The sequence below is a fragment of the Ornithorhynchus anatinus genome, chromosome 3 (assembly GCF_004115215.2).
Source record: "Ornithorhynchus anatinus isolate Pmale09 chromosome 3, mOrnAna1.pri.v4, whole genome shotgun sequence".
Taxonomy (NCBI): Eukaryota; Metazoa; Chordata; class Mammalia; order Monotremata; family Ornithorhynchidae; genus Ornithorhynchus; species Ornithorhynchus anatinus.
The window spans coordinates 4,845,247-4,873,243 of record NC_041730.1 but is presented as its reverse complement, the minus strand read 5'-3'; the positions used below and the strand labels follow the sequence as shown (position 1 = coordinate 4,873,243).

Here is a 27,997-nt window from a genome sequence, read left to right as displayed (position 1 = left end):
CCTTGATGCCCCACCCTATTGCCCCCACACTCTTAAAGCTGCCCGCTTGAGTTGGAGGACTCCGCTCTCCCTGAGTCCCGTAGGCCTTCCAGGAAGTGGGTTCCCCACCGTCCTTGGGGGGCCGCCCCCCAGCTGGCTGTTGGTCCCCTCCTTATTCTTGAGAATGACCATACCTCCCACTACACCCCAGGAGACATCTACTTGGGGAAGCCCACGAAATTAGGGTGCACAATAATAATTATAATTACAGTATTGCATAAGTACTTACTATGTGTCAGGCACTGTTCTAAGAGCTGGAGTAGATAGAAAATGATCGAGTTGGACACGATCCCTGTCTCACCCAGGGCTCACGGTCTTAACCCCCGTTTTACAGCTGAGGGAACTGAGGTCCAGAGAAGTGAAGTGACTTGCCCAAGGTCACACAGCCGACCAGGGGCAGAGCTGGGATTAGAACCCAGGTCCTTCCGACTCCCAGGCCCAGCTCTAGCCACTAGACCACACTGCTTGCCCTTGCTGGAGACCCGACTGCTTTTCCCAGCAGGACCCTTTCCGCCCACTCCTCTCCTCCTACCCCACATCTCCGACACTACAGTGGCTTTCTCTAACAATAATAATTACGATAACTGTTAAGCACTGACTACGTGTCAAGCGCTGTACTAAGCGCTGGGGAAGATACAAGATCATCAGGTCCCACATGGGCCTCACAGCCCAACTAGGAGAAAGTAGAATTTAATCTCCGTATTACAAAGGAGGAAACTGAGGCCCAGAGAAGCTAAGTGACTTGCCCAAGCTCGTGCAGCAGGCAAGTGGCGAAGCCGGGTTTAGAACCCAGGTTCTCTGACTCTCGGATCCAGGCTCTTTCCGCTGGCCTGTGCTTCTCTCTAAATTGCTCCCTGCCGCTCAGCAAAGCAATAGTCGGGGTGTCCTGCCTCTCTCATTCTGGAGAATTTTTTAAAAATGGTATTTAAGTGCTTACTATGTGCCAAGCACTGTTCTAAGCGCTGGGGGTGGGGAGATACAAGGTAATCAGGTTGTCCCGTGTGGGGCTCACAGTCTCAATCCCCATTTTATAGATGAGGTCACTGAGGCCCAGAAAAGTGAAGTCACTTGCCCAAAGTCACACAGCTGACAAGTGGCGGAGTCGGGATTAGAACCCACGACCTCTGACTCCCAAGCCCATGCTCGTCTTGTTCCTCTTTCCAATGGGGCCACTTCCAGGGGATTCCGGCTTGTTGCCCCAGGTCTCTGGGGAGACCAGAGAGCTTCCAAGTAGGATGGAAAAGAGCCAAGTTCTTCCCGGTGAGGCTGAAGGGGAATAATCACTGTGGAATTTATGAAATGCCTACTATGTGCCAGGCAGTTACTAAGTGCTAGGGTAGAGACCCAATCCCTGCCCCACAGGGGGCTCCCAGAAGAAGCAGGAGGGAGAACAGGAGTGGAATCCTCATTTTATTGATGAGGAATCTAAGACACAGAACCGCGAATGGACTCGCCCAAGGTCACACAGCAGGCAAGTGGCGGAGCCGGGTTTAGAACCCAGGTCCTCTGACTCTCAGACCTGTCTGTCTCCCCCTCTCTAGACTGTGAGCTCGTTGTAGGCAGGGATTGCCACTCTTTCTTGCTGTGTTGTACTTTCCCAAACGCTTAGTACAGTGCTCTGCACCCAGTAAGCGCTCAATAAATACAATTGAATTGAATTTTGAATCGAATTGAATTGAGGCGGATATAGAGAACAGGTATTGAATCCTCATTTTACCGACAAGGACCCTAAGGCCCGGAGAAGCAAAGTGACCTGTCCAAGGTCACACAGCAGGCAAGTGGCCGAGAAGGATTTAGAGAACAGGTATTGAATCCTCATCGTACAGTTGAGGAATCTAAGGGGCACAGAGAAATAAAGTGACTTGTCCAAGGTCACAGAGCTGGCAAGTGGCTGAGGAGGGTTTAATAATAATAATAATAATAATAATAATGATGGTATTTGTTAAGAGCTTACTATGTGCAGAGCACTGTTCTAAGAGCTGGGGGTAGATACAGGGTAATCAGGTTGTCCCACGTGAGGTTCACAGTTAATCCCCATTTGACAGATGTGATCACTGAGGCCCAGAGAAGTGAAGTGACTTGCCCACAGTCACACAGCTGCCAAGTGGCAGAGCCGGGATTCGAACCCATGACCTCTGACTCCCAAGCCCGGGCTCTTTCCACTGAGCCACGCCATTTCAGAGAACAGGTATTGAATGCTCATTTTACAGTTGGGGAATCTAAGGCACAGAGAAGTAAAGTGACCCGCCCCAGGTCACGCAACTGACAAGTGAACAAGCCGAAGTTAGAGCCCCAGGTCCGCCGACTCCCAGGTCCACTAGGCCCCTCTGCAGCCTGGAAAGAGGTGTGAGCCCCTATGAGACCCCCCTCTTTCCTCCAAACCCCAACCCGCCCGCTCCTCTCCCAGTACCCCGTCCCCGTCCCGGCCCCCCGACCCTCCCCATCCCGTCGGCACTAACGCCCCCTCCGTGTTTTGCTGTTGCAGAAATCCCAGTGCTTTACGTTCGAAGATGAAGAGCGGGAAGACCGAAAGGTATCGCGTGCTGTCTCCCGAGGGGCGGCCCGGGAGCCCCAGCAGGGAGGGTCTTGAGGGCAGTTCTGGGCCCACTCTCCCGCCCCAACCTCCCCCGGGGCACTGCAGAGGCCCCAGGGATGGGGCCCAGAGGGGGTCAGGGAGGAGTGTCCACCGGGGGGAGGGGGTCAGAGCCCTGCCTGCCGGAGGGGCTTCCCTTCTCTGGCCTGCCGCCCACAAGGATTGTGGACAGCTTGGCTCTCCCTCCCCAGCTGCCCGCTATGCCTTGTCCAGAGGCAACCTCCTCCTGGCCCTGGCCGGACTTCTGTGGGCCCGGTCTCCTACCCTCCTTCCCTCTGTCTGTCCCTCCCTCCGTCCCTCTGCCTGTCCCTCCAGCTGAAGACCCACAGAAGGGCCCAGCCTCCTCCTGGCCCTCGCCGGGCTCCCGACGACGGCCCGGCCTCCCTCCCTCCCTCCATCCGTCCCTCCGTCCATCTCCCCTTCATCCCTCCATCCCTCCAGGCAAGGCCTGGAACTGTAAGCCCGTGGCGGGCAGGGAGCCGGACCCAGCCTCCTCCTGGCCCTCGCCGGGCTCCTGAGCACCCGGTCTTCGTCCCTCCTTCCCTCCCTCCCTCGATCCCTCCATCGGTCCCTCCGTCCGGCCCTGCGGCCCTCAGCAGAGTTAAAAGCGGGATCCCGAGCCGCGGGGTGCTGGGCTGTCACGACGCAGTTTTGACCCCCCCCCCCGGGTGTCACAGGGCCCAGGTGTCCACGTGCACACACACACACACACACAGACACCCTCAACATCTCCCCCATCACTCCATCGACAATCCTACTCACAGAGGGTCATTCTTACAACACACGTGCTGCACACTTACACTACACACTCACAACAGCTGCATACAGCCACCCCTCCAACATCATAGACACACACTCACAACAGCTACATAAAATCACCCCTCCAACATCAGCTACCTACAATCGCTCCTCCAACGTGGCGCGGTGGGTAGAGCCCGGGCCCGGGAGTCAGAAGGTCACGGGTTTTGATCCCGGCTCCACCGCTTGTCTGCTGCGTGACCTTGGGCAGGTCACTTCGCTTCTCTGGGCCTCAGTTACCTCATCTGTAAAATGGGGATTGAGGCTGGGAGCCCCCACAGAGGGCAGGGACCGTGTCCAACCCGATTTGCTTGTATCCACCCCAGCATTGAGTACAGTGCCTGGTACATAGTAAGCGCTTGACAAATACCATAACTATTATTATTATTAAGGCCCATATACACACACGACACACAAATTCACGAATACCTACACAAAGTCACCCCTCCAACACCTTTAGCCTTCAGCCCGAAGTACCTATCAATCAATCGATGGTATTTATTTACTGCTAACTCTATGCAGAGCCCTGGACTAAGCACTCGGGAGAGGACAGTACAACACAGTTGGGAGGTACGTTCCCACCTGTACTCCTGGATCTTCCCGATACACTTATATACCCCCCATTTCCACCCAGCTACCCACAGACATACACACACACAAAACACCCCCCCCACCCTTGCCCCAGAAATTCACCCACCCCGCCACTGACCGTATCCAGATAATCATATTCAGAGGCTCGTCGATGAAACCATCAAGTGCCATCCATCTCTGGGCACCGAGAACCACCTGTCTCCGGGCACCGAGGGGCATCTGTCCACAGACCCAAAGCCCCACGTGCTCTGCAGACGGAGGTCGGGGCGGCTCCGGCGTCTGCCAGCCCGTTCCGTCCCACTCCCACTCTGCGGTTCCTCCCCCAGGCAGAGGGAGCCCCCAACACTTCCAGGAAAATCCCGGGAGAGTCTCCCGAGATTCATTCGTTCATTCATTCATGCAGTCGTATTTATTGAGCGCTTTCTGTCTGTAGGCAGAGCACTGTCCTGAGCGCTTGGAAAGCACAATTCAGCAGTAAAGAGAGACAATCCCTGCCCACAGCCAGGCTTACAGTCTAGAAGGGGGGAGACAGACATCAGAACAAGTAAAGAGGCATCAATATACAGTGTGGCTCAGGGGAAAGAGCCCAGGCTTGGGAGTCAGAGGTCATGGGTTCTAATCCCTACTCTGCCACTTGTCAGCTGTGTGACTTTGGGCAAGTCACTTAACTTCTCTGGGCTTCAGTTACCTCATCTGTAAAATGGGGATGAAGACTGTGAGTCCCACATGGGACAACCTCATTCCTCTGTATCTACCCCAGCGCTTAGAACAGTGCTGTGCACATAATAAGCCCTTAACAAATCCCAACATTATTATTATGGGTTCTAATCCTGACTCTGCCACTTGTCAGCTGTGTGACTTTGGGCAAGTCATTTAACTTCTCTGGGCTTCAGTTACCTCATCTGTAAAATGGGGATTGAGACTGTGAGCCCCACGTGGGACAGGGACTGTGTCCAGCCCGATCTGCTTGTATCCACCCCAGTGCTTAGTACAGTGCCTGGCGCAGAGTTAAGCGCTTAACAAATGCCATAACTATTATTATTATTATTATTAATATAAATGAATAGCATTAGAGATATATACACATCAAAACAAGTAAACGGGTATTAATATAAGTAGAATTATAGATCTATACATATATACTTAAGTGCCGAGGGGCGGGGGAGGAGGAGAAGCGCAAAGGGAGTGATTCGAGGTGACGTGGGCTGGGAAGCAGAGGAAAAGGGGGGCTTATTCTGGGAAGGCCTCTTGGAGGAGGTGAGCCTTCAGCAGGGCTTTGACGGGGGGAAGTGTGATTGTTTGGCCGATTTGAGGAGGGAGGGCGTTCCAGGCCAGAGGGAGGATGTGGGGCAGGGGTTGGCGGCGGGACAGGTGAGAATGAGGCCCCGTGAGGAGGTTAGCGGCGGTAGAGGAGCGGAGCGTACGGGCTGGGATGGAGAAAGGGAAAAGGGAAGTGAGGTAGGAGGGGGCCAGGGGGTGGACGGCTTTGACGCCAAGAGTGAGGAACTTTTGTTTGATATGGGGAGTCGGGCTGGAGGGCTGGGTCCCCTTACCCACCGCCTTAATAATCATGATCATAATGATTATATTAAAATATTATTATATAATATACAGCATGGCATAGTGGATTGAGGAGCATGGGGCTGGGACTCAGAAGGTCACGGGGTCTAATGCCGCTTCTGCCACTCGTCTGCTTTGTGACCTTAGGCAAGTGCTCTGGGCCTCAGTGACCTCATCTGTAAAATGGATATTGAGACTGTGAGCCCCATGTAGGTCAGGGACTGTGTCCAATCCATTTAATAATAACGTTGGTATTTGTTAAGCGCTTACTATGTGCCGAGCACTGTTCTAAGCGCTGGGGTAGACATAGGGGAATCAGGTTGTCCCACGTGGGGCTCACAGTCTTAATCCCCATTTTACAGATGAGGGAACTGAGGCACAGAGAAGTTAAGTGACTTGCCCACAGTCACACAGCCGACAAGTGGCAGAGCTGGGATTCGAACTCATGAGCCCTGACTCCAAAGCCCATGCTCTTTCCACTGAGCCACGCTGCTTCTCTACCTCAGCACTTAGTACAGTACCTGGCACACAGTAAGTGCTGAATGATAATTATGGTATTGTTGAGTGCTTACTAGGTGCCAACCACTGTTCTAAGCGCTAGGGTAGATACAGGTAATCAGGTTGCCCCACGTGAGGCTCACAGTCTTCATCCTCATTTTACAGATGAGGGATCTGAGGCACAGAGAAGTGAAGTGACTTGCCTAAGGTCACACAGCAGACAAGTGGCTGGATTAATAATAATAATGATGGCATTTGTTAAGTGCTTACTATGTGCCAAGCACTGCTGCAAGCGCTGGGGGAGGTACAAGGTAATCAGATTGTCCCTGGGACTCACAGCCTTAATCCCCATTTTACAGATGAGGTAGCTGAGGCACAGAGAAGTTAAGTGACTTGCCCAAGGTCACACAGCTGATAAGTGTCAGAGGCGGGATTAGAACCCGTGACCTCTGACTCCCAAGCCCGGGCTCTTACCACTGAGCCACGCTAGAACCCACACCCTCTGACTCTCAAGCTCACGCTCTTGCCATTAGGCCGAGCTGCTTCTCTGAACAAATACCACAGTGATGATCATTATTACCAGTGCAATGATAATAACGATGGTATTTAAGTGCTCACTATGTTCCAGGCACTGTACTAAGCGCTGGGGAAGATCCAAGCAAATCGAGTTGGACAGAGTCCCTCTCCCACATGGGGCTCACAGTCTCAATCCCCACTTTACAGAAGAAGGAACTGAGGCCCAGAGAAGTGAAGTGCCCTGTCTGAGGTCACACAGCAGACAAGTGGCGGGGACAAGATTAGAACCCTTGACCGTCTGAGTCCCAGGGCCGTGCTCTACCCACTAGGCCATGATGCTAACAACAGTAATAATAATATTGGTATTTGTTAAGCGCTTACTATGTGCAGAGCACTGTTCTAAGCGCTGGGGGAGATACAGGGTGATCGGGTTGCCCCATGTGAGGCTCACAGTCTTGATCCCCATTTTACAGATGAGGTCACTGAGGCACAGAGAAGTGAAGTGACTCGCCCACAGTCACCCAGCTGACAAGTGGCAGAGCCGGGATTCGAACCCATGACCTCTGGCTCCCAAGCCCGGGCTCTTTCCACTGAGCCACGCTGCTACTCACGGGCACACCGGTGTAGCGGACACACCGGCCCAGCAGGCCCATCCCGACCTCCACCCAACCCCACAGGTCCCGGATCGTGCTCCCAAGCCCCCACAGGGCCTGACCCTTCCCCTTCCCCTCATTCATTCATTCGGTCCGTGTTCATCGAGCGCCGACCACGTGCGAGACACTATGCCGAGCACCAGGGTGGACCCGAGCAAATCGGGTCGGACCCCGTCCCCGTCCCCCGCGGGGCTTCAGGGTCTCAATCGCCGTTCCGCGGAGGAGGGGACCGGGGCCCAGAGGAGCGAAGTGACCGAGCGCTCTCTCCCCGGTGCAGAAAATGGGGCAGCTGCTGATCGAGTTCCTGGAGCGAGACCTGCAGCCGTCCTGTCAGGTGACGTGCCTGGAGGCCATCCGCATCCTGTCCCGGGACAAGGGTTGCCTGGACCCGTTCACCAGCCGGGAGAGCCTGCAGACCCTGGCCCGCCACGCGGGCATCCAGTACTCGGAGGAGTTCGTGCGGGAGCTGCTCGACCTGGACGTGACCCTGGAGGCCCTCAAGTGCCTGTGCAATATCGTCTTCAGCAGCCCGCGGGCCCAGGCGCTGACCGCCGAGGCCCAGCTGGTCGTCGGCCTGACCGAGCGGGTCAAGCTGTACAACCAGGGGAGCGTCCCCCACGACGTCAAGTTCTTCGACCTGCGCCTCCTCTTCCTGCTGTCCGCCCTGCGGGTGGACGTCCGGCAGCAGCTGGCCCGGGACCTCCGGGGGGTCAGCCTCCTGACCGACGCCCTGGAGCTGACCCTGGGGGCCACCTGGCTGGACCCCCACGAGGTGGCCGCCGAGTGGAGCCCCCCGCCGCCCCTGCCCCGCCAGGAGACCGAGCGGGCCATGGAGATCCTCAAGGTGCTCTTCAACATCACCTTCGACTCCAACAAGAAGGAGGCCGACGAGGTGAGGGGCCGGGGCGGGGGCGGGGGCGGGAGCCGGTCGGGGGTCCCGACGACCGGCCGACGGGGACGGGAGGGGATGGGGACGAGGTCGGGGGGCGCTTCCACACTCTCCCCTCCTTCAAAGCCTTCTTATTCATTCATTCAATAGTATTTATTCAGCGCTTATTCTGTGCAGAGCACAGTACTAAGCACTTGGAACGGCCAGTTGGGCAACAGAGACCATCCCTGCCCGTTGACGGGCTTCCAGTCTAATAGGGGGAGACGGACGGACAAAACCAAGACAATTTAATCGCAATAAATAGAATCATGGGGATGTACACCTCATTAACAAAATTAATAGGGTAATAAAAGCCCATCTCCAGTGACACAGTCTCCAGTCTAAAGGGAACTACAGACCTTCAGAGAAATAAATGAATAATAAAAATAGTGGTATTTTTAAGCACTTTCTGCGGGCCAGGCATTGTTCTAAGCGCTGGGGTGGACACAAGCAAGTTGGGTTGGACACAGTCTTCGTTCCACATGGGGTTTCACAGCCTGAATCCCCATTTCGCAGATGTGGGAGCTGAGGCCCAGAGAAGTGAAGTGACTTGCCCAAGGCCACATAGCGGGCAAGTGGTGGAACCGGGATTGGGACCCATGACCTTCTGACTGCCAGGCCTGGGCTCTAGCCACTGCGCCATACTGCTTCCCAATAAATTTGGGATCGGTACATAAGTGCCTGGCACAGAGTAAAGATAAAAATAAATAAATTGTGGTATTTAAGTGCTTACTATGTGCACAGCACTGTTCTAAGCGCTGGGGGATACAAGGTGATCAGGTTGTCCCATGTGGGGCTCACAGATTTAATCCCCATTTGACAGATGAGGTAACTGAGGCACAGAGAAGTTAATTGACTTGCCCAAGGTCACACAGCTGACTAGCGGCGGAGCTGGGATTAGAACCATTAAAACAATGGTATTTGTTAAGCTCTTACTAATAGTGACAGTCAGGGGAAGCAGGGTGGCTTAGTGGATAGAGCAAGGACCTGGGAGTCAGAAGGTCCTGGGTTCTAATCCCGGATCCGCCACATGTCTGCTGTGGTGGAAGTCACTTCACTTCTCTGGGCCTCAGTTACCTCATCCGGAAAATGGGTACTAAGAGTGTGAGCCCCATGAGAGACAGTGACTGTGTCCAGTCTCATTAACTTGTTTCTACCCTAATACTTAGAAGAGTGCTCGGCACATAGGAACTGCTTATAAGTACTAATAATAATATAATAGTATAATAATAATAATAATGGTTACGGTACTTATTAAGCACTGACTATGTGCCAGGCACCGTTCTGAACTCTGGGGTAGATGCAAGTTAATCAGGTTGGACACAGCCCCTGTCCAACTTGGAGCTCACACTCTTATCCCCATTTTACAGATGAGGGAACTGAGGCAGAGAAAAGTGAAGTGGCTTGCCCAAGGTCACTCAGTAGACATGGGGTGGAACCAGGATCAGAACCCAGGTCCTTCTGACTCCCAGGCCCCGGGCTCTGTCCGCTAGGCCGTGCCGTTTCTCCAGTGTCTGGCTAGAGGGGTAGACAGATATTAGAAATCAATAAATTCAGAATAGGTACATAAGTGCCTGGCACTTACTAACTGCTTAACAAATACAATAAAAACCAAGCAAACAACGAACAAAAAGTAGTGTGGAGCTGAGGGAGGGGTGAAAAAAGGGAACAGATCCAAGTTCAAGGGGACACAGAAGGGAGTGGGAGAAGAGGAAATGAGGGCTTAGTCAGGGAAGACCTCTTGGAGGAGATGTGCAGTCAGAACCAGGCTTGGGAAACAGTGGACCTGGTTTCTTATACCAACTCTTTCCCTTACCTGCTGGGTGACCTTGGGCCAGTCACTTAACTTCTCTGGGCCTCAGTTTCCTCATCTGTAAAATGGAGATTAAATCCCCGTTCTCCCTCCTTTGTGAGCCTCAAGTGGGGCAGGGACTGTGTCCGACCTGCTTGTATTGTATTATAATGTTGGTATTTGTTAAGCGCTTACTATGTGCCGAGCACTGTTCTAAGCACTGGGGTAGATACAAGGTAATCAGGTTGCCCCACGTGGGGCTCACAGTTTTAGTTTTACGGATGAGGTAACTGAGGCAAAGAGAAGTTAAGTGACTTGCCCAAGGTCACACAGCTGACAAGTGGCCGAGCCGGGATAAGAACCCATGACCTCTGACTCCCCACCCCTTGCAGTCCCAGAGCTTATCAGAATGCTTGGCCCAGAGCAAGCACTTATCAAGTTCTATTATTATTATTACTTACCTATCTGTAATTACATACAAATCCATAATTTATTGATTTACATTAGAGTCTCTCTCCCCTTCTAGATTGTAAATTCCCTGTGGGCAGGGAACATAATAATAATAATAATTGTGGTATTTGTTAAGTGTTTACTATGTTCCGGGCACTATACTAAGCGCTGGGCTAAACACAGGGTGATTGGGTTGGTCACAGTCTCTGTCCCACATGGGGCTCACAGTCCTAATCCCCATTTTACAGCTGAGGGAACTGAGGCACAGAGAAGTGAAGTGACTGCCCAAGGACTCACAGCAGACAAGGGGCAGAGCTGGGATTCGAACCCAGATCCTTCTGACTCCCAGGCCCGAGCTCCATCCACTAGGCCACGCTGCTTCTCTGACGTCTCTACCAACTCTGATGCATCGTACTCTCCCACGTGCTTAATACAGTGCTCTGTACACAGCACTCAGTCGACACGATCGATCGATCGATTGATGGATAATGCAGGACCGCAGTCTCAACTGCGGTGTATCCACACAGAGACTGCCGTGTATTGCGCTGTCATGTTTTGTCCATTCCAAGCGCTTAGTACAGTGCTCTGCACATAGTAAACGCTCAATAAATACTACTGAATGAATGAATGTTTGTCATTTGCCGCTGTGGCACGTTTTTGCTGTGGGGTTCTTGTGTGGACCGTGGGTGGTGTGTGAGTGTAGGAGTGAGGGTGTGTGGTTGTAGAAACAGAAGGCTCACAGGGTGTGAGACTGTAATAATAATAATTGTGATGTTTCTTAATAATAATGATAACGAGCATTTTTGATAAGTGCTTACTATGTGCTGAGCACTCTTCTAAGCGCTGGAGTAGATACAAAGTAATCAGGTTGTCCCACTTGGGGCTCACGGTCTTCATCCCCATTTCACAGATGAGGGAACTGAGGCTCAGAGAAGTGAAGTGACTTGCCCAAAGTCACGCAGCTGACAAGTGGCAGAGTCGGCATTCGAACCCATGACCGCTGACTCCCAAGCCTGTGCTCTTTCCACTAAGCCACGCTGCTTAAGTGGAGCACTTCTGATTGGAGGGGTGGATACAAGATGATCAGGTCCCACACGGGACCAGAAAGTAGGAGAGAGAACAGGGATCGAGCCTCCGTTTTGCAGATGAGGTGACTGAGAGACAGAGAAGTGAAGTGACCGGCCTCTGTTCACCCAGCAGACGAGTGGCGGAGCCAGGATTAGAACCCAGGTCCTTCTGACTCCCAGGCCCGGCCTCTTTCCGCTAGGCCATGCTGCTGGAGGGGTGCGGGTTGTAGGGGAGGTGGGGTGCGCTTGTCAGGATCGGGTCAGGAAGCAGTGTGGCCTAATGGATAGAGCCCGGGCCTGGAAGTCCGACGGACCTCAGTGCTCTGCACACAGTAACCGCTTAATAAATACGATTGAATGAATGACCTGGGTTCTAGTCCCGGCTCTGCCGCTTATCTATTGGGTGACCTTGGGCCAGTCATTTCACTTCTCTGCACCTCAGTGACCTCATCTGGAAAATGGGGATTAAGACTGTGAGCCCAACAGCAAGGCAGAGTGGATAGATAATGATGGTACTTGCTAAGCTCCTACTATGGGGCAAGCACTGTTCTAAGCACTGAGCACTGTTCTGAGCAAAGGTTAGAAAGTCATCGGTTCTAAACCCGGCTCTGTTACTTGTCTGCCGCGTGACCTTGGACAAGTCACTTAACTTCTCCGTGCCTCGGTTATCTCATCTGTAAAACGGGGATTAAGACCGTGAGCCCCATGTGGGACAGAGACTGGGTCCAATCCGATTTGCTTGGATTCACCCCAGCGCTTAGTTCAGTGGCTGGCACATAGTAAACACTTAACAAATACCACCATTATTCTTATTATGTGGGACTGAGTCCAACCTGATTACCTTTTATCTAATACATTGCCTGGCACATAGTAAGCGCTTAACAAATAAGATAATAATTATTATTATTATCTCAGTGCTTAGAACACTGCCCGGCACAGGGTAAGCGTCTCCCCCCTTTGTAGGCTCACTATGGGCAGGGATTGTGCCTGTTTATTGTTGTGTCGTACTCTCTTAGGCACTTAGTACAGTGCTCTGCACACTGTAAGCACTCAATAAATCTGATTGAATGAATGAATAAAAGTGCTTCACAAATACCATTAAAATAAAAAAGTGTGAGGTGATGGAGGCGGCGGTTGTGTGTTGGGGGTGTACAGGCCTGTCTCCCCAACCCAACACTGCAACCTTGTTGTGGGCAGGGAATGTGTCTGTTTATTGATCTGTTGTCCTCTCCCGAGCGCTTAGCACGGTGGTCTGCACACGGTAAGCGCTCGCTAAGTACGAGGGAACGAATGACTGAATTTCCGTACTAAACGATCCTTCTCTTCGCGGGGCAGGAAGACGCTGCCCTGTTCCGGCACCTGGGCGCCCTTCTGCGCCACTGTTTGATGATTTCCGCTGACGGGGATGACCGGACCGAGGAGTTCCACAGGTGAAGGCACGCTGCCTGCCCGCTTCCCCTCCCCTCCCCATCTCCTGACCCCGACCCCGACCCCCGGCCACGCTCCCGATTCCTTCCCCGCCCTGGGCGATGAGGCAGAACTGGTCACGTGATGAGGCAGAACTGGGAAGAAAGGGCCGCCGTGGGAAGGGAGCCAGCTGGTCCATTCCATCCTATTTATTGAGCACCTACCGGGGAGAGAGCAAAGGGAGCAAATCTCTGAGGTGACCTAGTGGAAAAAACCCGGGCCTGGGAGTCAGAGGACCTGGGTTCTAACCCTGGCTCCATCACTTGTCTGCTCTGCGACCATAGGCAAGTCACTTCACTTCTCTGGGCCTCAATTACCTCATCAGAGAAGCAGCGTAGCTTAGTGGATAGAGGACGAGGCTGGAGTCAGAAGGACCTGGGTTCGAATCGCAGCTCCACCTCATGTCTGCTCTGTGACCTTGGACAAGTCACTTCACTTCTCTGGGCCTCAATGACCTCATTTGTAATATGGGGATTAAGAGTGTGAGCCCCATGTGGGACCAGGACCTGACCTGATTAACCTGTATCTACCCCAGTGCTTAGAACAGTGCTTGACACATAGTAAGTGCTTAACAAGTACCATAATTATCATTATTACTAGCAGCTCTGGCTCTGCCACCGACTCCCTGGGTGACCCTGGGTAAGTCACTTCACCTCCGTGGGTCTCAGTCACCCCCTACTGCAGATGGAGGACACCTCCCCGCCCTGATCCTAATCAATTAATTTATCCAACAATTAATGATATTTATTGAACACCTGCTGAGTGCAAAGCACCGTTCTAAGCCTTTGGGATTGTTGGTTGTAAACTCCTGGAGGGAGAGAATCACATCTACCAACGCTACTGCATCCAACTCTCCCAAACACTTAGAACAGTGCTGATGGATTGACTGATTGACTGAAGGCCACCTGCCTCAAAGCCAGATGAGCTAACGGCCCCTCTGTGAAACGATTACGTGTCTCCCCAGCCATTCAAGTCCTCTGCAACACTTTGCAGCGAGATAATAGAATTTCTCCTCCAGTCCCTCCTCCGACCTTGTTGCCCACGGGCTCGAAGAAGAGTCTCTTAGGAAATGGCTTCTGTGTTACAAGATGGAGTCGCTCCCGCTCACCACAAGTAATAGCAGCGATAATTTGGGACTCTCAACCTTAACCGCTCTCAGGGTCGCACCTGGAGGGCTTCCAGTCCTCCACCAGTCACGACTACAAGCAGAGGCCTGTCCGTTCCATTCCTAGCTTGGGCAGGGGCTAGCGAGTGGAAGGCCACCCGCTACGAGTCCAAACTCACCCGTGCCGGGCAGCGGCGGCCCTGGGGAGCGAGTCGAGGGCAGACACTCGTTTACCTCACGGAAGGAGGCGACGGTAAACCGCTTCCGGGTTTTTACCGAGAAAACCGTATGGACACGCTACCAGAACGACTGCAGATGGAAGCGGGGCGTAGTGGGAGAGATGGGTCTGCGGCGTCCCGGTGGGTCGGACACAACTCGGCAGCATAAGACGACAACGACACAAGCTTAATCCCCTTTTTACCGATGAGGTGACTGAGGCCCAGAGAGGTTAAGTGATTCGCCCAAGGTCCCACAACGGACAAGTGGCGTATCCGGGGTTAGATCCTCTGACTCCCAGATCCGTGCTCTTCCCACTAGACCGCGCTGCTTTCCAATAGATACGATTGGTTGCTTGACAGATTAACAATAATAATAATAATGTCGGTATTTGTTAAGCGCTTACTATGTGCAGAGCACTCTTCTAAGCTCAGGGGTAGATACAGGGTCATCAGGTTGTCCCACATGAGGCTCACAGTCTTAATCCCCATTTTACAGAGGAGGGAACTGAGGTCCAGAGAAGCGAAGTGAGTTGCCCACAGTCACACAGCTGACAAGCAGCAGAGCCGGGACTGACTCCCAAGCCCGGGCGCTTTCCAGTGAGCCACGCTGCTTCTCCGATTGATTGAGCAGTCTCGGGGCGGGATCCGAATCCAGCTGGGGCTGGGAGGGATGGCTCCCTCGCCGGCGTTGACCCCTCCTGTCTCTCTCCCTGCCCCTCTGTCCACCCCAGCCACACCGTCAACCTGCTGGGCAACCTGCCCCTCAAGTGTCTCGATGTCCTCCTGACCCCCAAGCTGCACCCGGGCTCTTTGGAGTACATGGGGGTGAACATGGACGCGGTCAACGTCCTCCTGGACTTCTTAGAGCGCCGCCTGGACAGGGTAAGTGGAGGAGCCCCCCGCCCCCTGCCCAGCCCCCTCCCCTCGGTCGGTCGGCCACGGCCGCTCTGGGGCTGCTGCTGACTGGTCCCGGGGAGGTCGTCGGGGTCTGCTGGCAGTGTGGCCCTGTGGATGGAGCACAGGCCCGGGAGTCAGAAGGACCTGGGTTCTGATCCCAGCTCCGCCACTCGTCCGCTGTGTGGCCTTGGGCAAGTCGCTTCACTCGTCTGGGCCTCAGTTACCTCATCAGTAAAATGGAGATTAATGGTCATGGGTTCGAATGCCGGCTCGGCCACTTGTCAGTTGGGTGACTGTGGGCAAGTCATTTCACTTCTCTGGGCCTCGGTGACCTCATCTGTAAAATGGGGATGAAGACTGTGAGCCTCACATGGGACAACCTGATGATCCTGTGTCTCCCCCAGCGCTTAGAACAGTGCTCTGCACATAGTAAGCGCTTAACAAATACCAACATTATTAATAATAATTATGATATTTGTTAAGCGCTTACTATGTGCTGAGCACTGTTCTAAGCGCTGGGGTAGATACAGGGTAATCAGATTGTCCCACGTGGGGCTCACAATTTTTAACCTCCATTTTTACAGTTGAGGTAAATGAGGCCCAGAGAAGTGAAGTGACTTGCCCAAGGTCACCCAGCAGACAAGTGGTGGATCTGGATTAGAACCCACGACCTTTGACTCCCAAGCCCGGGCTCTTGCCCCTCAGCCACGCTGCTTCTCTACGTGAGCCCCATGTGAGACTGTGTCCAACTCAATCACCTTGTGTCTACCCCAGCACTTAGTTCAGTGCTTGGCACATAGTAATTGCTGAATACCATTCATTCATTCACTCAATCATATTTATTGAGCTCTTACTGTGTGCAGAGCACTGTACTAAATGTTTACCGCAATAATTACTACTAGGCACTTTAGAGAGGAGTTCGTTCATTCACTCGATCATTTTTTGAGCACTTACTGAGTGCAAAGCACTGTACTAAGCACTTGGGAGAGTGTGATTTAACAACAGACACATTCCTGCCCACAACAAGCTCACGGTCTAGAAGGGGAGATAAATATTAATGTAATAATAATAATAATGTTGGTATTTGTTAAGCGCTTACTATGTGCCGAACACTGCTCTAAGCGCTGGGGTAGATACAAGGTGATCGGGTCGTCCCACGTAGGGCTCACAGTCTTCATCCCCATTTTTAGAGATGAGGGAACCGAGGCACAGAGAAGTTAAGTGACTTGCCCAAGGTCACATAGCTGACAAGCGGCGGAGTCGGGATCAGAACCCGTGACCTCTGACTCCCAAGCCCGGGCTCTTTCCACTGAGCCACGCTGCTTCTCATTATTTATGTAGATAAATAGATAAATTACAGACTATACAGTTATGTACATACATATCGAGGGGACGTCCTTTGACGGGGGCCGAGACGCCAGGACAGCCGGGCTCGGGGTCTCTCAGTCTGCCGTTGGGGACGTCGGGGTGGAAAAACACCACAGCAGCCACGTCTGCCATAATGGCCTTAGCGACGGGTGTGAGTCACCGCAAAACTCCCTCGAGGGGAACTGTTGCTAGGGTTTTGTGGCAGCTCAGCACCGGGGAGGCGGGGGGACCCGGAGAGCGCCCGTCTGAGGGCGGGCGAGCTGACTGGGAAGACTGTTCTGGAAGACGGCATCCTCCCGGGCTTCCTCCGGAGGAAGAGCGACTTCCTCCGCTCTTCTCCCCCCCGACTCGGGGATGGTTTCGAATTCATCATCGTCGCCTTTTTTTTCCCAGTAGTCTTCGTGAAGGGCTTAGCGTGGGCCAGCCACTGTGTTAAGCGCTGGGGTAGGTATGAGATCATCAGGTTGGACACAGCCCGCCTCCCAGGTGGGGCTCACAGTCTTCATCCCCATTTCTAGATGAGGCGACTGAGGTACGGAGAAGTGAAGTGACTTGCCCGAGACCACCCTCAGCGGACAGGCGGTGGAACGGAGATTAGAACCCAGGTCCTCCGATTTGCCCAGGCCTGGGCTCTTTCCACTAGGCCACACAGCCATCACCTTCGTCCTCACCATTCTCGTTGTCGTTAGCATCGACAGCAGCTTTGCCCGAGTGCTTCCTGGCTAATCCCGGGGACACAGGAACACCCTAGGGACTTGGGAAAGTAGAAATTAAAAACAATCACTGTAGTATTTGTTGATAATAATAATAATGTTGGTATTTGTTAAGCGCTAACTATGTGCAGGGCACTGTTCTAAGCGCTGGGAGAGATACAGGGTCATCAGGTTGTCCTATGTGAGGCTCACAGTTAATCCCCATTTTACAGATGAGGTAACCGAGGCCCAGAGAAGTGAAATGACTTGCCCACAGCCACACAGCTGGCAAGTGGCAGAACTGGGATTCGAACCCATGACTTCTGACTCCCAAGCCCGGGTTCTTTCCACTGAGCCACGAAGCTCTTACTATGTGCTGTTACTATAGAAGCAGCGTGGCTCAGTGGCAAGAGCCCGGGCTTGGGAGTCAGAGGTCATGGGTTCGAATCCCAGCTCTGCCACTGTCAGCTGTGTGACTGTGGGCAAGTCACTTCACTTCTCTGGGACTCGGTTACCTCATCTGTAAAATGGGGATGAAGACTGTGAGCCCCACCTGGGACAACCAGATTACCCAGTGTCTACCCCAGCGCTTGGAACAGTGCTCTGCACATAGTAAGCGCTTAACAAATACCAACATTATTATTATCATCATTATTATTATTATGTGCCAAGCACTGTACTAAGCACAGGGGAGAACAGGTTTTGAATCCCCATTTTGCAGATGAGGGAACTGAGGCACCAGTAAGTGAAGCGACTTGCCCAAGGTCACAGAGACAAGTGGCAGAGCAGGGTCTTATTATTATTATGCTATTGGTTAAGCGCTTGCTATGCACCAAACACTCTTTGAAGCGTTGTGGTAGATACGAGGGAATAAGATTGGACGCAGTCTCGATCCCACATGAGGCTCACACTCTTCATCCCCATTTTACAGATGAGGTAACCGAGGCACAGAGAAGAGAAGGGATTTTCCCAAGGTCACACAGCAGACAAGTGGCAGAGCGGAATTAGAACGCACGACCTCTGACTCCCAAGCCCTTGCTCTTGCCACTAGGCCATGCTCTTTCTCAGATCCCGGCTCTCAAATGAGGGATTAATCTGGGATTGCCTTCCAGAGGAGGCGACGTTTTAGAGGTTTAGAATTTGGGGAAGGCTTGCGTTTGATTAAGCTGAGGGAAAAGGGCATTCCAGACCGGGGAGATGCGGGAGAAGATTTGTTACGTGAGAGAGTTAGAGAAGCAGCGCGGCTCAGCGGAAACGGCCCGGGCTTGGGAGTCAGAGGTCATGGGTTCTAATCCCGGCTCCGCCACTTGTCGGCTGTGTGATCTTCTCTTCTCTGTGCCTCAGTTACCTCATCTGTAAAATGGTGGTGAAGAGTGTGAGCCTCATGTGGGACCGGGACTGTGTCCAATATTATTACCTCATATCTACCACAGCGCTTCAAACAGTGCTTGGCACATAGTAAGCGCTTCACTTCTCTGGGCCTCAGTTCCCTCATCTGTCAAATGGGGATGAAGTCTGTGAGCCCCACGTGGGACAACCCGATGACCGGTATCCTCCCCAGCACTTAGAACAGTGCTTGGCACATAGTAAGCGCTTAACAAATGCCAGCATTATTATTATTGTCTGCTGTGTGACCTTGGGCAAGTCACTTCATTTCTCTGTGCCTCTGTTACCTCATCTAATGATAATAATGATGGTATTCGTGAAGCGCTTACTATGTGCCAAGCACTGTTCCAAGTGCTGGGGTGGATACAGGGTAATCGGGTTGTCCCACGTGGGGCCCACACTTTTAATCCCCATCCGACAGATGAGGGAACTGAGGCATCTGTTAAAATCTGTTAAACGGGGATTGAGACTGTGAACCCCATAGGGGACGGGGACTGCGTCCAACCTGATTTGCTTGTATCCACCCCCGTGCTTAGTACAGGGCCTGGCACTCAGTAAATGCTTTACAAATACCGTAATTATTAATTATTATTAGCAACAGGCCTCGAAGCCAAGGCCCAGGAGTTTCTGCTTGACGTGACGAGCAACGGGAAGCCACTGGAGGGCTCGGCCCCGTGGAAATACGATCGATTGATCGATTCACTGCTTCTGCCTGACCTGGGGGTGATTTTTCAGGGCCACAAGCTGAAGGAGAGTGTGACCCCTGTGCTGAATCTGCTGACCGAGAGCTCCCGTGTCCACCGCCAGACTCGAAAATTCCTCAAAGCCAAGGTAGGTTCCGGAAGGAAGGCTCGGTAGGCCCCGGGAAGGCGGGGTGGGGTTCAGCGCGGACACGGCGGCTGGCACCTCGGGGCTCCGTCCCTACGGGGTCTCTCCCGCGGGCCCGCGTGACCTGGATTTGGGGTCCTTCTCCCCCACCCCCCCGAAACGGGTGCCACTCCCCACAGCTTCTTGCTCTCCTCAACCGAGTGACGGCTCTCAGCTGCGTCCCCGAGTCACAGAGACTGGCAGTTTGCCCCTTCCTGGAGGCAGGGCTAATTTAGCTCCCCCTGCCCGCTGAGAAGCAGCACGGCCTAGTGGAAAGAGCCCGAGCCTTGGGTTCTAATGCCGTTTGCCTGCTGCGTCACCTTGGGCAAGTCACCTGACCTCCTGGGCCACAGTTCCTTCACCTTTAAAAGTGGGGATTAAATACCAGTTCCACCTCCCCCTTGGACTGGGAGCCCCACGCGAAGCGAGGACTGTGTCTGATTTGATTATTCTGTGTTTACCCCAGCGCCTAGTCCAGTGCTTGCCACGTAATAAGTGCTTAACAAATTCCACAACGATTGCTGTTGTTGTTATTAATGATCCCAGAGATGGGGAGAGAGAGAATCAGAGGATTCTCAAGTCCAGTCCCTCTCCTGGACTGGGAGCGGGGGTGGACAGGGGGACAAGGGGCTCGTCCCCAGCCCCCTGTCTGAATCCGAAGTGGAAGCAATGAGGAGTCGGAGGGGCCGTCCCCAGTTAGGACTGGCGCTTAGTACAGTGCTCTGCACACAGTAAGCGCTCAATAAATACGATTGAATGAATGAATGACTGGGAGGAGCCAGGGAGGGGGGGCCACCCCCAGCCCCTCCCTAGGACCGGGATTGTTGGGGGGCAGGAAGCCCATCCCCTTACTCAAATCAGGAGCGCCGGGGAGGCGGAGAGGAGCCTCTCGCCAGGCGAAGAGAGTCCCCTCTAGACTGTAAGCTCGTTGTGGGCACGGAATCTATCCCTTTATTGTTGCACTGTACTCTCCCAAGCGCCCAGTACAGTGCTCTGCGCCCTGTAAGCGCTTAATAAATACGACAGTGAATGAATGAATGAGAGGGGAAGCAAGGAGCCGGGAGTCCTGGCCGGCCGGGAGATCGGGGACTCCTGGCTGAGCCCACCCCGTCTCCCCCCTCCTCCAACCCCCACCCCGGCCCCGGACAGGTGCTGCCTCCGCTGCGGGATGTGAGGAACCGCCCCGAGGTCGGGAACCTGCTGCGGAACAAGCTGGTGCGCCTCATGACCCACATCGACACCGACGTGAAGCACTGCTCCGCCGAGTTCCTCTTCGTGCTCTGCAAGGAGAGCGGTGAGGAGGGAGCTGGGGGCCGGGGTCTGCGGGCTCAGTCAGTCAGGCGGACGGTCCACCGTATTTATGGAGCGCTCACCGGGTGCAGAGCACTGTATTAAGCGCTGGGAGAGGACAAACAACAGTAAACGGTGACATTCCCCGCCCACACACCAGCTCACAGTCTAGAGGGAGAGGCAGACGTGACTGTAAATAAATACATAACGGATAGGGACGGAAGTGCTGTGGGGCTGGGGCTGGGGGATGATTAAAGGGAGCGAGGCAGGACGACGCAGAAGGGAGTGGGAGAAGAGGAAAGGAGGGTGCAGTCAGGGAGGGCCTATGGGAGGAGGTGGGCCTTCAATAAGGCTTTGAAGTTGGGAAGAGGCATCGTCTCTGAGATATGAGGAGGGAGGGCGTTCCAGGCCAGAGGCAGGTTGTGGGCGAGAGGTCGGTGGTGAGGTAGACAAGATGGAGGGACAGTGAGTAGGTTGGCATTAGGAGAGCAAAGTGCTCGGGCTGGGTTGGAGTAGGAGAGAAGCGAGGTGAGGTGGGAGGGGGCGAGGGGATGGAGGGCTTCTGAGGGGGAAGCTGGTGGCAAGCCGAGAGGCAGCAGAGACCGTACGCTTGTTGTGGGCAGGCAACGCGTCTCTTAATAAGCACAATAATCCTGGTGTTCGTTAAGTGCTTACTATGTGCCAAGCACTGTATGGAGCACTAGGGTAGATACAAGATCATCAGGTCCCACAGATACAAGCTCGTCAGGTCTCATATGGGGCTCACTGTCTAGGTAGGAGGGAGACAGGTATTGAACCTCCATTTTGCTGATGAGGGAACTGAGGCCCAGAGAAGTGAAGTGATTTGCCCAAGGTCACCTAGCAAGTACATGATGGAGCGGGATTAGAACCCAGGTCCTCTGACTCCCAGGCCCATGCGCTTTCTACTAGACCATGCTGCTTTTCTATCATTGTACCCTCCCAAAAATAATAATAATGATAATTATGGTACTCGTGAAGCGCTTACTATGTGCCAAGCACTGTTCTAAGCGCTGGGGTAGATATAAGGTAACCAGTTTTTCCCATGTGGGGCTCACAGTCTTCATCCCCATTTTACAGATGAGGTAACTGAGGCATAGAGAAGTTAAGAGGCTTGCCCAAGGTCACACAGCAGACAAGTGGCGGAGCCGGGATTAGAACCCGCGTCCTCTGGCTCCCGAGCCCGGGCTCTTTCCGTTAAGCCACGCCGCTTCCCCCAAGCACTTAGTAGGGTGTTCCATACACGATAAGCGCTCACTAAATACCTTTGATCGATTGAGGGGCCGCAGACTCTTGCCTTTGAGAGTCCCTTCCCGCAGTCGACCGATCAATCCATCGCTGGGTCCGTCCCAAAGGGCTGGGCAAGAGACAGTGGGGAGAGGGAGGGAGAGAGGCAGAGGAATGGAAATTCTTGTGGGCTAGAAACCCTCAGCTCTTAGTAGCCCACCCCATGGGACCAGAAGGGTCACCGCCACCAGTGTTTCGCCCCGAGAGGGTTTGGGGGGCTGGACTCTGGCCTCATTTATCCCGGGGCTCCCCTGAGATCTGAGGTCATCCGGACTGGGTCGAAGGAGCCCATCTAACGTTGGTATCTGTTAAGCGCTCACTATGTGCCGAGCACTGTTCTAAGCGCCGGGGCAGATACAAGGGAATCAGATTGCCCCACGGCGGGCTCACAGTCTTAATCCCCATTTTACAGTTGAGGTCGCTGAGGCACCGAGAAGTTAAGCGACCTGCCCCAAGTCACACAGCTGACAGGTGGCAGAGCCGGGATTAGAACCCGTGACCTCGGCCTCCTAAGCCCGGGCTCTTTCCACTGAGCCACGCTGCTTCTCTTGGGGATCTGTTAGCCGACCTGGCCCTCCCTAGCCTCGCTCTCCCTCTCCTGAGCCCCAAACCCAGCACGGTAAGCGGGCACAAAGACCTGGGTTCCAATCCTGCCTCCACCACTCGTCCGCTGTGCGACCTTGGACGGGTCACTTAATTTCTCTGTGCCTCAGTTCCCTCTCCTGTAAAATGGGGACTAAGGCTGCGAACCCCACGTGGGACAGGGTGAGGGCCCAACCCGATCAGCCTGTTTCTGCCCTGGTGCTGGAACAGTGCTCGGACACCCAGGAAGCGCTTAGCAAATACCATCGTCGTCATCATCTGGGCCCAGCCGCTCCTCCCAGACGAGCCCTCCGGCCCGAAGGGAGCCGATCGGTCGTCCCCCGCCCCCACCCCACCGGGGAAACTGAGGCTGTGGAGAAGGAAAGAAGGCGGGACCGCCGAAGGCTAGCCCGGGGCTTTGGGAGGGAGCTGAGGGAGACTGAGTCAGCCAGTCTGCCTCCTGCCTTGGGACCCAGGAGTCCGGGGAGAGGAGGAGGAACGGCCAGAGCGGCTCGGCGATGTCTTGGGAGCCCGAGGATCTTGTCCAATCCTCACATGCCGCCCCAGCCCCGGCCCCTGCTGCAGATGGAAGAGCAAGGGGTGGGGAGACGAGGCCACGGTAGCACCTTGGAGCCACTTCCCGATCCTTCCCCCGCTGCTCCCAGCCCCCCGCTCCCCGCCCCCAGAGGGGAGCCAAGACGGACCAGAGCGGTGGGTCGGAGAGGGACCCTAGCCTAGAGCGGGCCCGGGGTCATCCCGGCCCTCCACGGAGAGGCAGGCCAGAGAGGTGGGTCGGAAGGTCACCCTGCAGCGGGCCCGGGGTCACCCCTCTCCCGTCTCCAGCCCCTCGCAGGAGGAGAGGACGGAGCAGCGGGGCAGGGGGTGACCCCGCGGCAGCCCCTCACGGGGAGAGAGAGGGAGGCCAGGGCGGTGGGTCGGAGAGCGACCCTGTCGCGGGGCCGGGGTCGCCCCTCCCCGCCCCCCGCAGCCCCCCAGGGAGGGAGAGGGAGGGCAGAGCGACGGGTCGGAGGGCGGCCCCGCAGCACGTCCGTGGGTCTCTGCCTCTCTGCCTCAGTGTCCCGGTTCGTGAAGTACACCGGCTACGGGAACGCGGCCGGCCTCCTCGCCGCCCGGGGCCTCATGGTCCCCGGCCACAGCCGGGTGGAGGGCGAGTACTCGGAGGACGAGGACACGGACACGGAGGAATACAAGGAAGCTAAGCCCAAGTACGATCCCGTCTCTCCCCGCCACGGCTGATTCCTCTCCCTTCCATCCTCACCGGCATCTTCTCCTGTTGCTCCCCGGGAGGGGACCCCCACCCCCAACCTCGTTCCGAGCCTCGTTTTCCCCCCCGGTCCCCCCGCCCCCACCCCACCGTGCTCACCCCCGCATTGCCGCTCTGTGCTACATCAGCCGCTTCCTCCCGCCGAGGCCCCCCACCCGTCCTCCCCCCCGGCCTTCGTCTCCTTCGAGTGCCCTCCCCGGACCCCCTTCTCTGCCGTTCCCGCGCTTCTCCCCCCAGGCCCGGTTCCCAACTGGCGCCTCCCCGGTGTCTCTCTCTCTCTCTCTCTCTCTCGCCCCCCACCCCCGACCCTCCCCACGTTCTGGCTGTGAGCTGCCCACTCCCCAGCCCGCCCCCCGCCCCCACCCCGGGCCGGGGGGGATCTCCTCCCCCCCGCCCTTCGCCCCCTCTCCCCTGGCAAGGCCGGACCCGCGCGGCCCGAGGACGGGGAAGACCGGGCCGGGGGCGGGCTCCCGCCCCCGGCCTCGGCGGGGAGAGACGGGACAGGGGGTCTGGGGCGGTCGTCGGGGTCGGGGAGGGAAGGGTCAGGCTTGGGGAGGCCTCCGCCCCCACCCTGCCACGGCTCTGGCTGCAGCCGAGTCCTTCTCTTTCTCCTCTGGTCGTGGTCAGCATTAACCCGGTGACAGGGCGCGTGGAGGAGAAGCTCCCTAACCCCATGGAGGGGATGACGGAGGAGCAGAAGGAGTACGAAGCCATGAAGCTGGTGAACATGTTTGACAAGCTCTCCAGGTGTGGTGGGGGTGGGGTGCCAGGGGGCAGGGGGCAGAGGTCAGGGGAAGGGCGGGGGCCAGACGCACGGGGCCAAGGGCCGTCGCTCTCGTTAGCCTATTTCTAGAGCCTGGCTGCGGCTCCCCCCCACCCCGCCCCCCGCCCCCGGGGGTGGGCAGGGCGGGGCACACACCGGCAGCCCCCTCCCTCTCCCTCTCCCCACCTGCGCCCGCCCAGGGCCCCGGGGGCCTTCGGAGGGCCCTCCTGGAAGGGATCTGCAGACGCCACCCCGACGTGGGGGTCTCTCCCCGCTGGGGGAGCCCGGGCTCCCTCGCCCCTGCCGCGCCGCCCCTCCCTCCCCCCAGCCCCGGAACTCCGGCCTGCACCGTCCGGGGCCGGCGGGCACGTAGGGCCGACCGCGGGACCCGGGCGCCCGCCCCGGCCGGCACCCCGGTCACGGTGCCCGGCGCGTAGGAGGCGCTTGACGGCTAACCGCCGTCGCCGTGACCCTTACCCTGGCCCTCGGCTTGCCTCCCCTCCGCCCGGATCCTGAACCGGGGGCGCTCCAGAAGGCCGCCCCCGGGCAGGCCGGGCAGAAGGGAGAGAGGGTCCGGGGGTGAGCCGATGGCCCCCAGAGTCGCTGGGGCGGGGGGGGATGGGGCCCCAGGCTCCACCCCTCCCCCAAGGGCCCCTCTTCCTCCGCCTGCTCCGGCCTAGGCCGGGGTTAAAGGTCACCGGGGCCATCGGGGGGCCGGCGGAGACGTAGGGAACGTCCGGCCCGCGACGAGACGGGGCCTAGGGGTCGTGGCTCGGAGAGGGGCCCGGGCGAGCTAGGAGAGCCGGGCCCGCGGAGGGAGAGCTAGGGCCTCGGGCTGCTCGTCCCCACCCCTCCCTTCCCCCCCAGCCCCCGCCCCCCGCCCCCCAAGTCGTCCCGCGGCCCCCGGCGGAGACGGCGCCCCGGGCTGGACGGACCGTGGGTCTGACCCGGTGCCGGCACCGCCCACGGCCTCGTGTCGTGGTCGTCGTGTTCCCCGCCGCTGACGCAGCCGCTGGCCGCCCCTCCTTTGCAGGCAACAAGTTATTCGGCCCATGGGGATGAGCCCGGGGGGGACCCTCACGTCTCTGCAGGAGGTGATGCGCCAGTTGGCCGAGGAGAGGTCATCGGACGACTCGGACCTGGGCTTGGATTGACCAACCCACCCCGCCCCCTCCGCCCCCGCCCCCGGGACCGCCGGCCCCCTCCGCTCTCCTTCCAGGATCGGGGCCGCAGCCGGGGGGCTAGGGCTGGGATCCCCTCATTCCCAGCGGGCGTCGGGGCCGGTCACCTCCTGAACCCAACAGAGCGAGGCCCCGTCCCCTCCACGGACAGGAAATCCCACCCCCACGCCTCCCCGCACCCTCTCTCTCTCTTCCCCCAGATCTCTCCCCGTCTCGACTCCCAACCCCCAGACTCTCCTGGGATTTGGGAGGGTTGGCGCCCTACAGATCCCAGGAGCCTCGAGGCCCATCTGCTCATCCCCAGAGATCAGGGAAGGGAGGGGGAGAAGGAAAGAACCCTTGCCTCACCTCCCCCAAAACACGAGAGGTCGGGAGCGGGCAGAACGGCGAGGGAAGGAGGCCCGGTGTCCGGGGATGGGGCTTGGGGGTAGAGGGGTGAGGCCCCGAGCTGGGGCACGTAGGAGAGGGCGTGCGTGTGGGGAGGGGAGGGTGGGTGTGGGCCCGGGCGGGTGTGCGTGGCATCTATCGCTAGGGACAGGCGGCCCCAGGAACGGAAGGGCGGGCGGACGGGCACCTCCGAGCCGGCCCGGGGGCAGGCAGGCGGGCGGCGTCTCCCTCCCTGCAGAACTGCCAACCGGGGCCCGCGATGCGGTTCCGGCTGGGGAAGGGAGTCGGGGTGCACGGGGGCGAGGACCTCGGCGGGGCGGGGGGTGGGGGGAAGGGGGCCGCAGGCATGCCCGCTCCCAAGGCGGCGAGCGGGCGCGAGCTCTGCCCCCCGGAGCCGGGTGTGTGGGTCTGGGTGGCCATCCCTCTGCTGCTCCCATCTTTCCCGGAGACGGAGAGTCTCCACTGGCTTGCGCTGCCCGCTTTGACGCCTCTGAACCCGTAGTCCTTTCTACTTGTGACTTGTGAGCAGCCCCCCCGCCCCCCTCTCCCCTCACACTTAGCTTAGACCTTATTTATTTGAAGGAAAAAAAACCACAAAAAAAACCAAAACCTTCCGATGTGTCTGTGTACTGAGGTTTGCAGAGTAGAGCGCTATAGCTGTGAACGCATTGTGCTGGAATAAAGAACCGTTTCTGGCCGGCGTGCGTCTGCGCGTTTTCGGGCCCGGGGCCGCCGACGGGGGCACCGGCGCGGACTAGGCCGTGCTGCTTCGAAGATGAGGGCGGAGGAACGTCCTGGATCACGGGGGCCATCGTGGCCACCCGCGGGGGATCCGCAAGGGGGGTCTAGCGAGAAACGGCAACAGCAGCTTCCGTTGCAGATGCGGGGAGCTCCGCTCCACAAGCTCTGCTCGGCTCCGGGATCTCGTGGACGGGTGAGTGCCGGCAGCACGGGCGGGGGCTGACGTGAAAAGCGGGGGTGGCCTCGTGGATAGAGCCGGGTCCCGGGGGACTCCGGAAGGATCCAGATTCTAATCCCGGCTCTGCCGCTTGTCTGCCGGGCAAGTCACCTCCCTGGGCCTCACTTACCTCATCTGTAAAATGGGAATTAAGTCTGTGAGCGCCATGCCTTTCATTCGATCATATTTATGGAGGGCTTCCTGTGTGCGGAGCACCGTACTAAGCACCCCACTCGCTCGTATCCACCCCAGTGGACACAGTGCCCGGCACACGGTAAGCGCGTAACGAATACCAAAATCGATGGGGGACGTTGATGTGATGACGATGATAACTGCAGTATTCATTAAGCAGCGTGGCTCAGTGGCAAGAGCTCGGGCTCGGGAGTCAGAGGTCGTGGGTTCTCATTCTGGCTCTGCCACTTGTCTGCTGTGTGACTTTGGGCAAGTCACTTCACTGAGCCTCGGTGACCTCATCTGTAAAATGGGGATGAGCCCCATCGTAAAATGTAAGATGAGCCCCATCTGTAAAATGGGGTGAGCCCCACGTAGGACCACCTCATCGTCTTGTATCTCCCCCAGCGCTCAGAACGGTGCTCGGCACATTGTAAACGCTTACCAAATACCACCGCTATTATTAAGCACCGAGTCAAACACCGCGCTAAGCGCTGCAATAAATACACGATCACCGGGACCCGCGTGGGACTCACAATCCAAGTAGGAGGAAGGACAGGGATTGAACCTCCATTCTGCAGACGAGAAAC

The 27,997-nt window shown here is 56.4% G+C and overlaps 1 protein-coding gene across 3 annotated transcripts in view; it reads left to right on the top strand.

The window, feature by feature from the left end:
- RIC8A (RIC8 guanine nucleotide exchange factor A) overlaps window positions 1-26,976 on the top strand; it is a 40,814-nt gene extending 13,838 nt beyond the window's left edge. For 2 of the 3 annotated variants that reach the window (XM_029060185.2, XM_029060184.2), the window contains exons 3-11: window positions 2,525-2,572; window positions 7,526-8,140; window positions 12,821-12,915; window positions 15,007-15,157; window positions 19,354-19,449; window positions 20,635-20,779; window positions 23,738-23,888; window positions 24,575-24,694; window positions 25,744-25,864. In XM_029060185.2, the coding sequence (XP_028916018.1) occupies window positions 2,525-2,572; window positions 7,526-8,140; window positions 12,821-12,915; window positions 15,007-15,157; window positions 19,354-19,449; window positions 20,635-20,779; window positions 23,738-23,888; window positions 24,575-24,694; window positions 25,744-25,864 (1,542 nt within the window). Of the gene's footprint in view, window positions 1-2,524; window positions 2,573-7,525; window positions 8,141-12,820; window positions 12,916-15,006; window positions 15,158-19,353; window positions 19,450-20,634; window positions 20,780-23,737; window positions 23,889-24,574; window positions 24,695-25,743 lie in introns of all 3 variants that reach the window. The other variant, XM_029060186.2, reaches the window with a different exon arrangement.
- The last annotated feature ends 1,021 nt before the right edge of the window (window positions 26,977-27,997 follow it).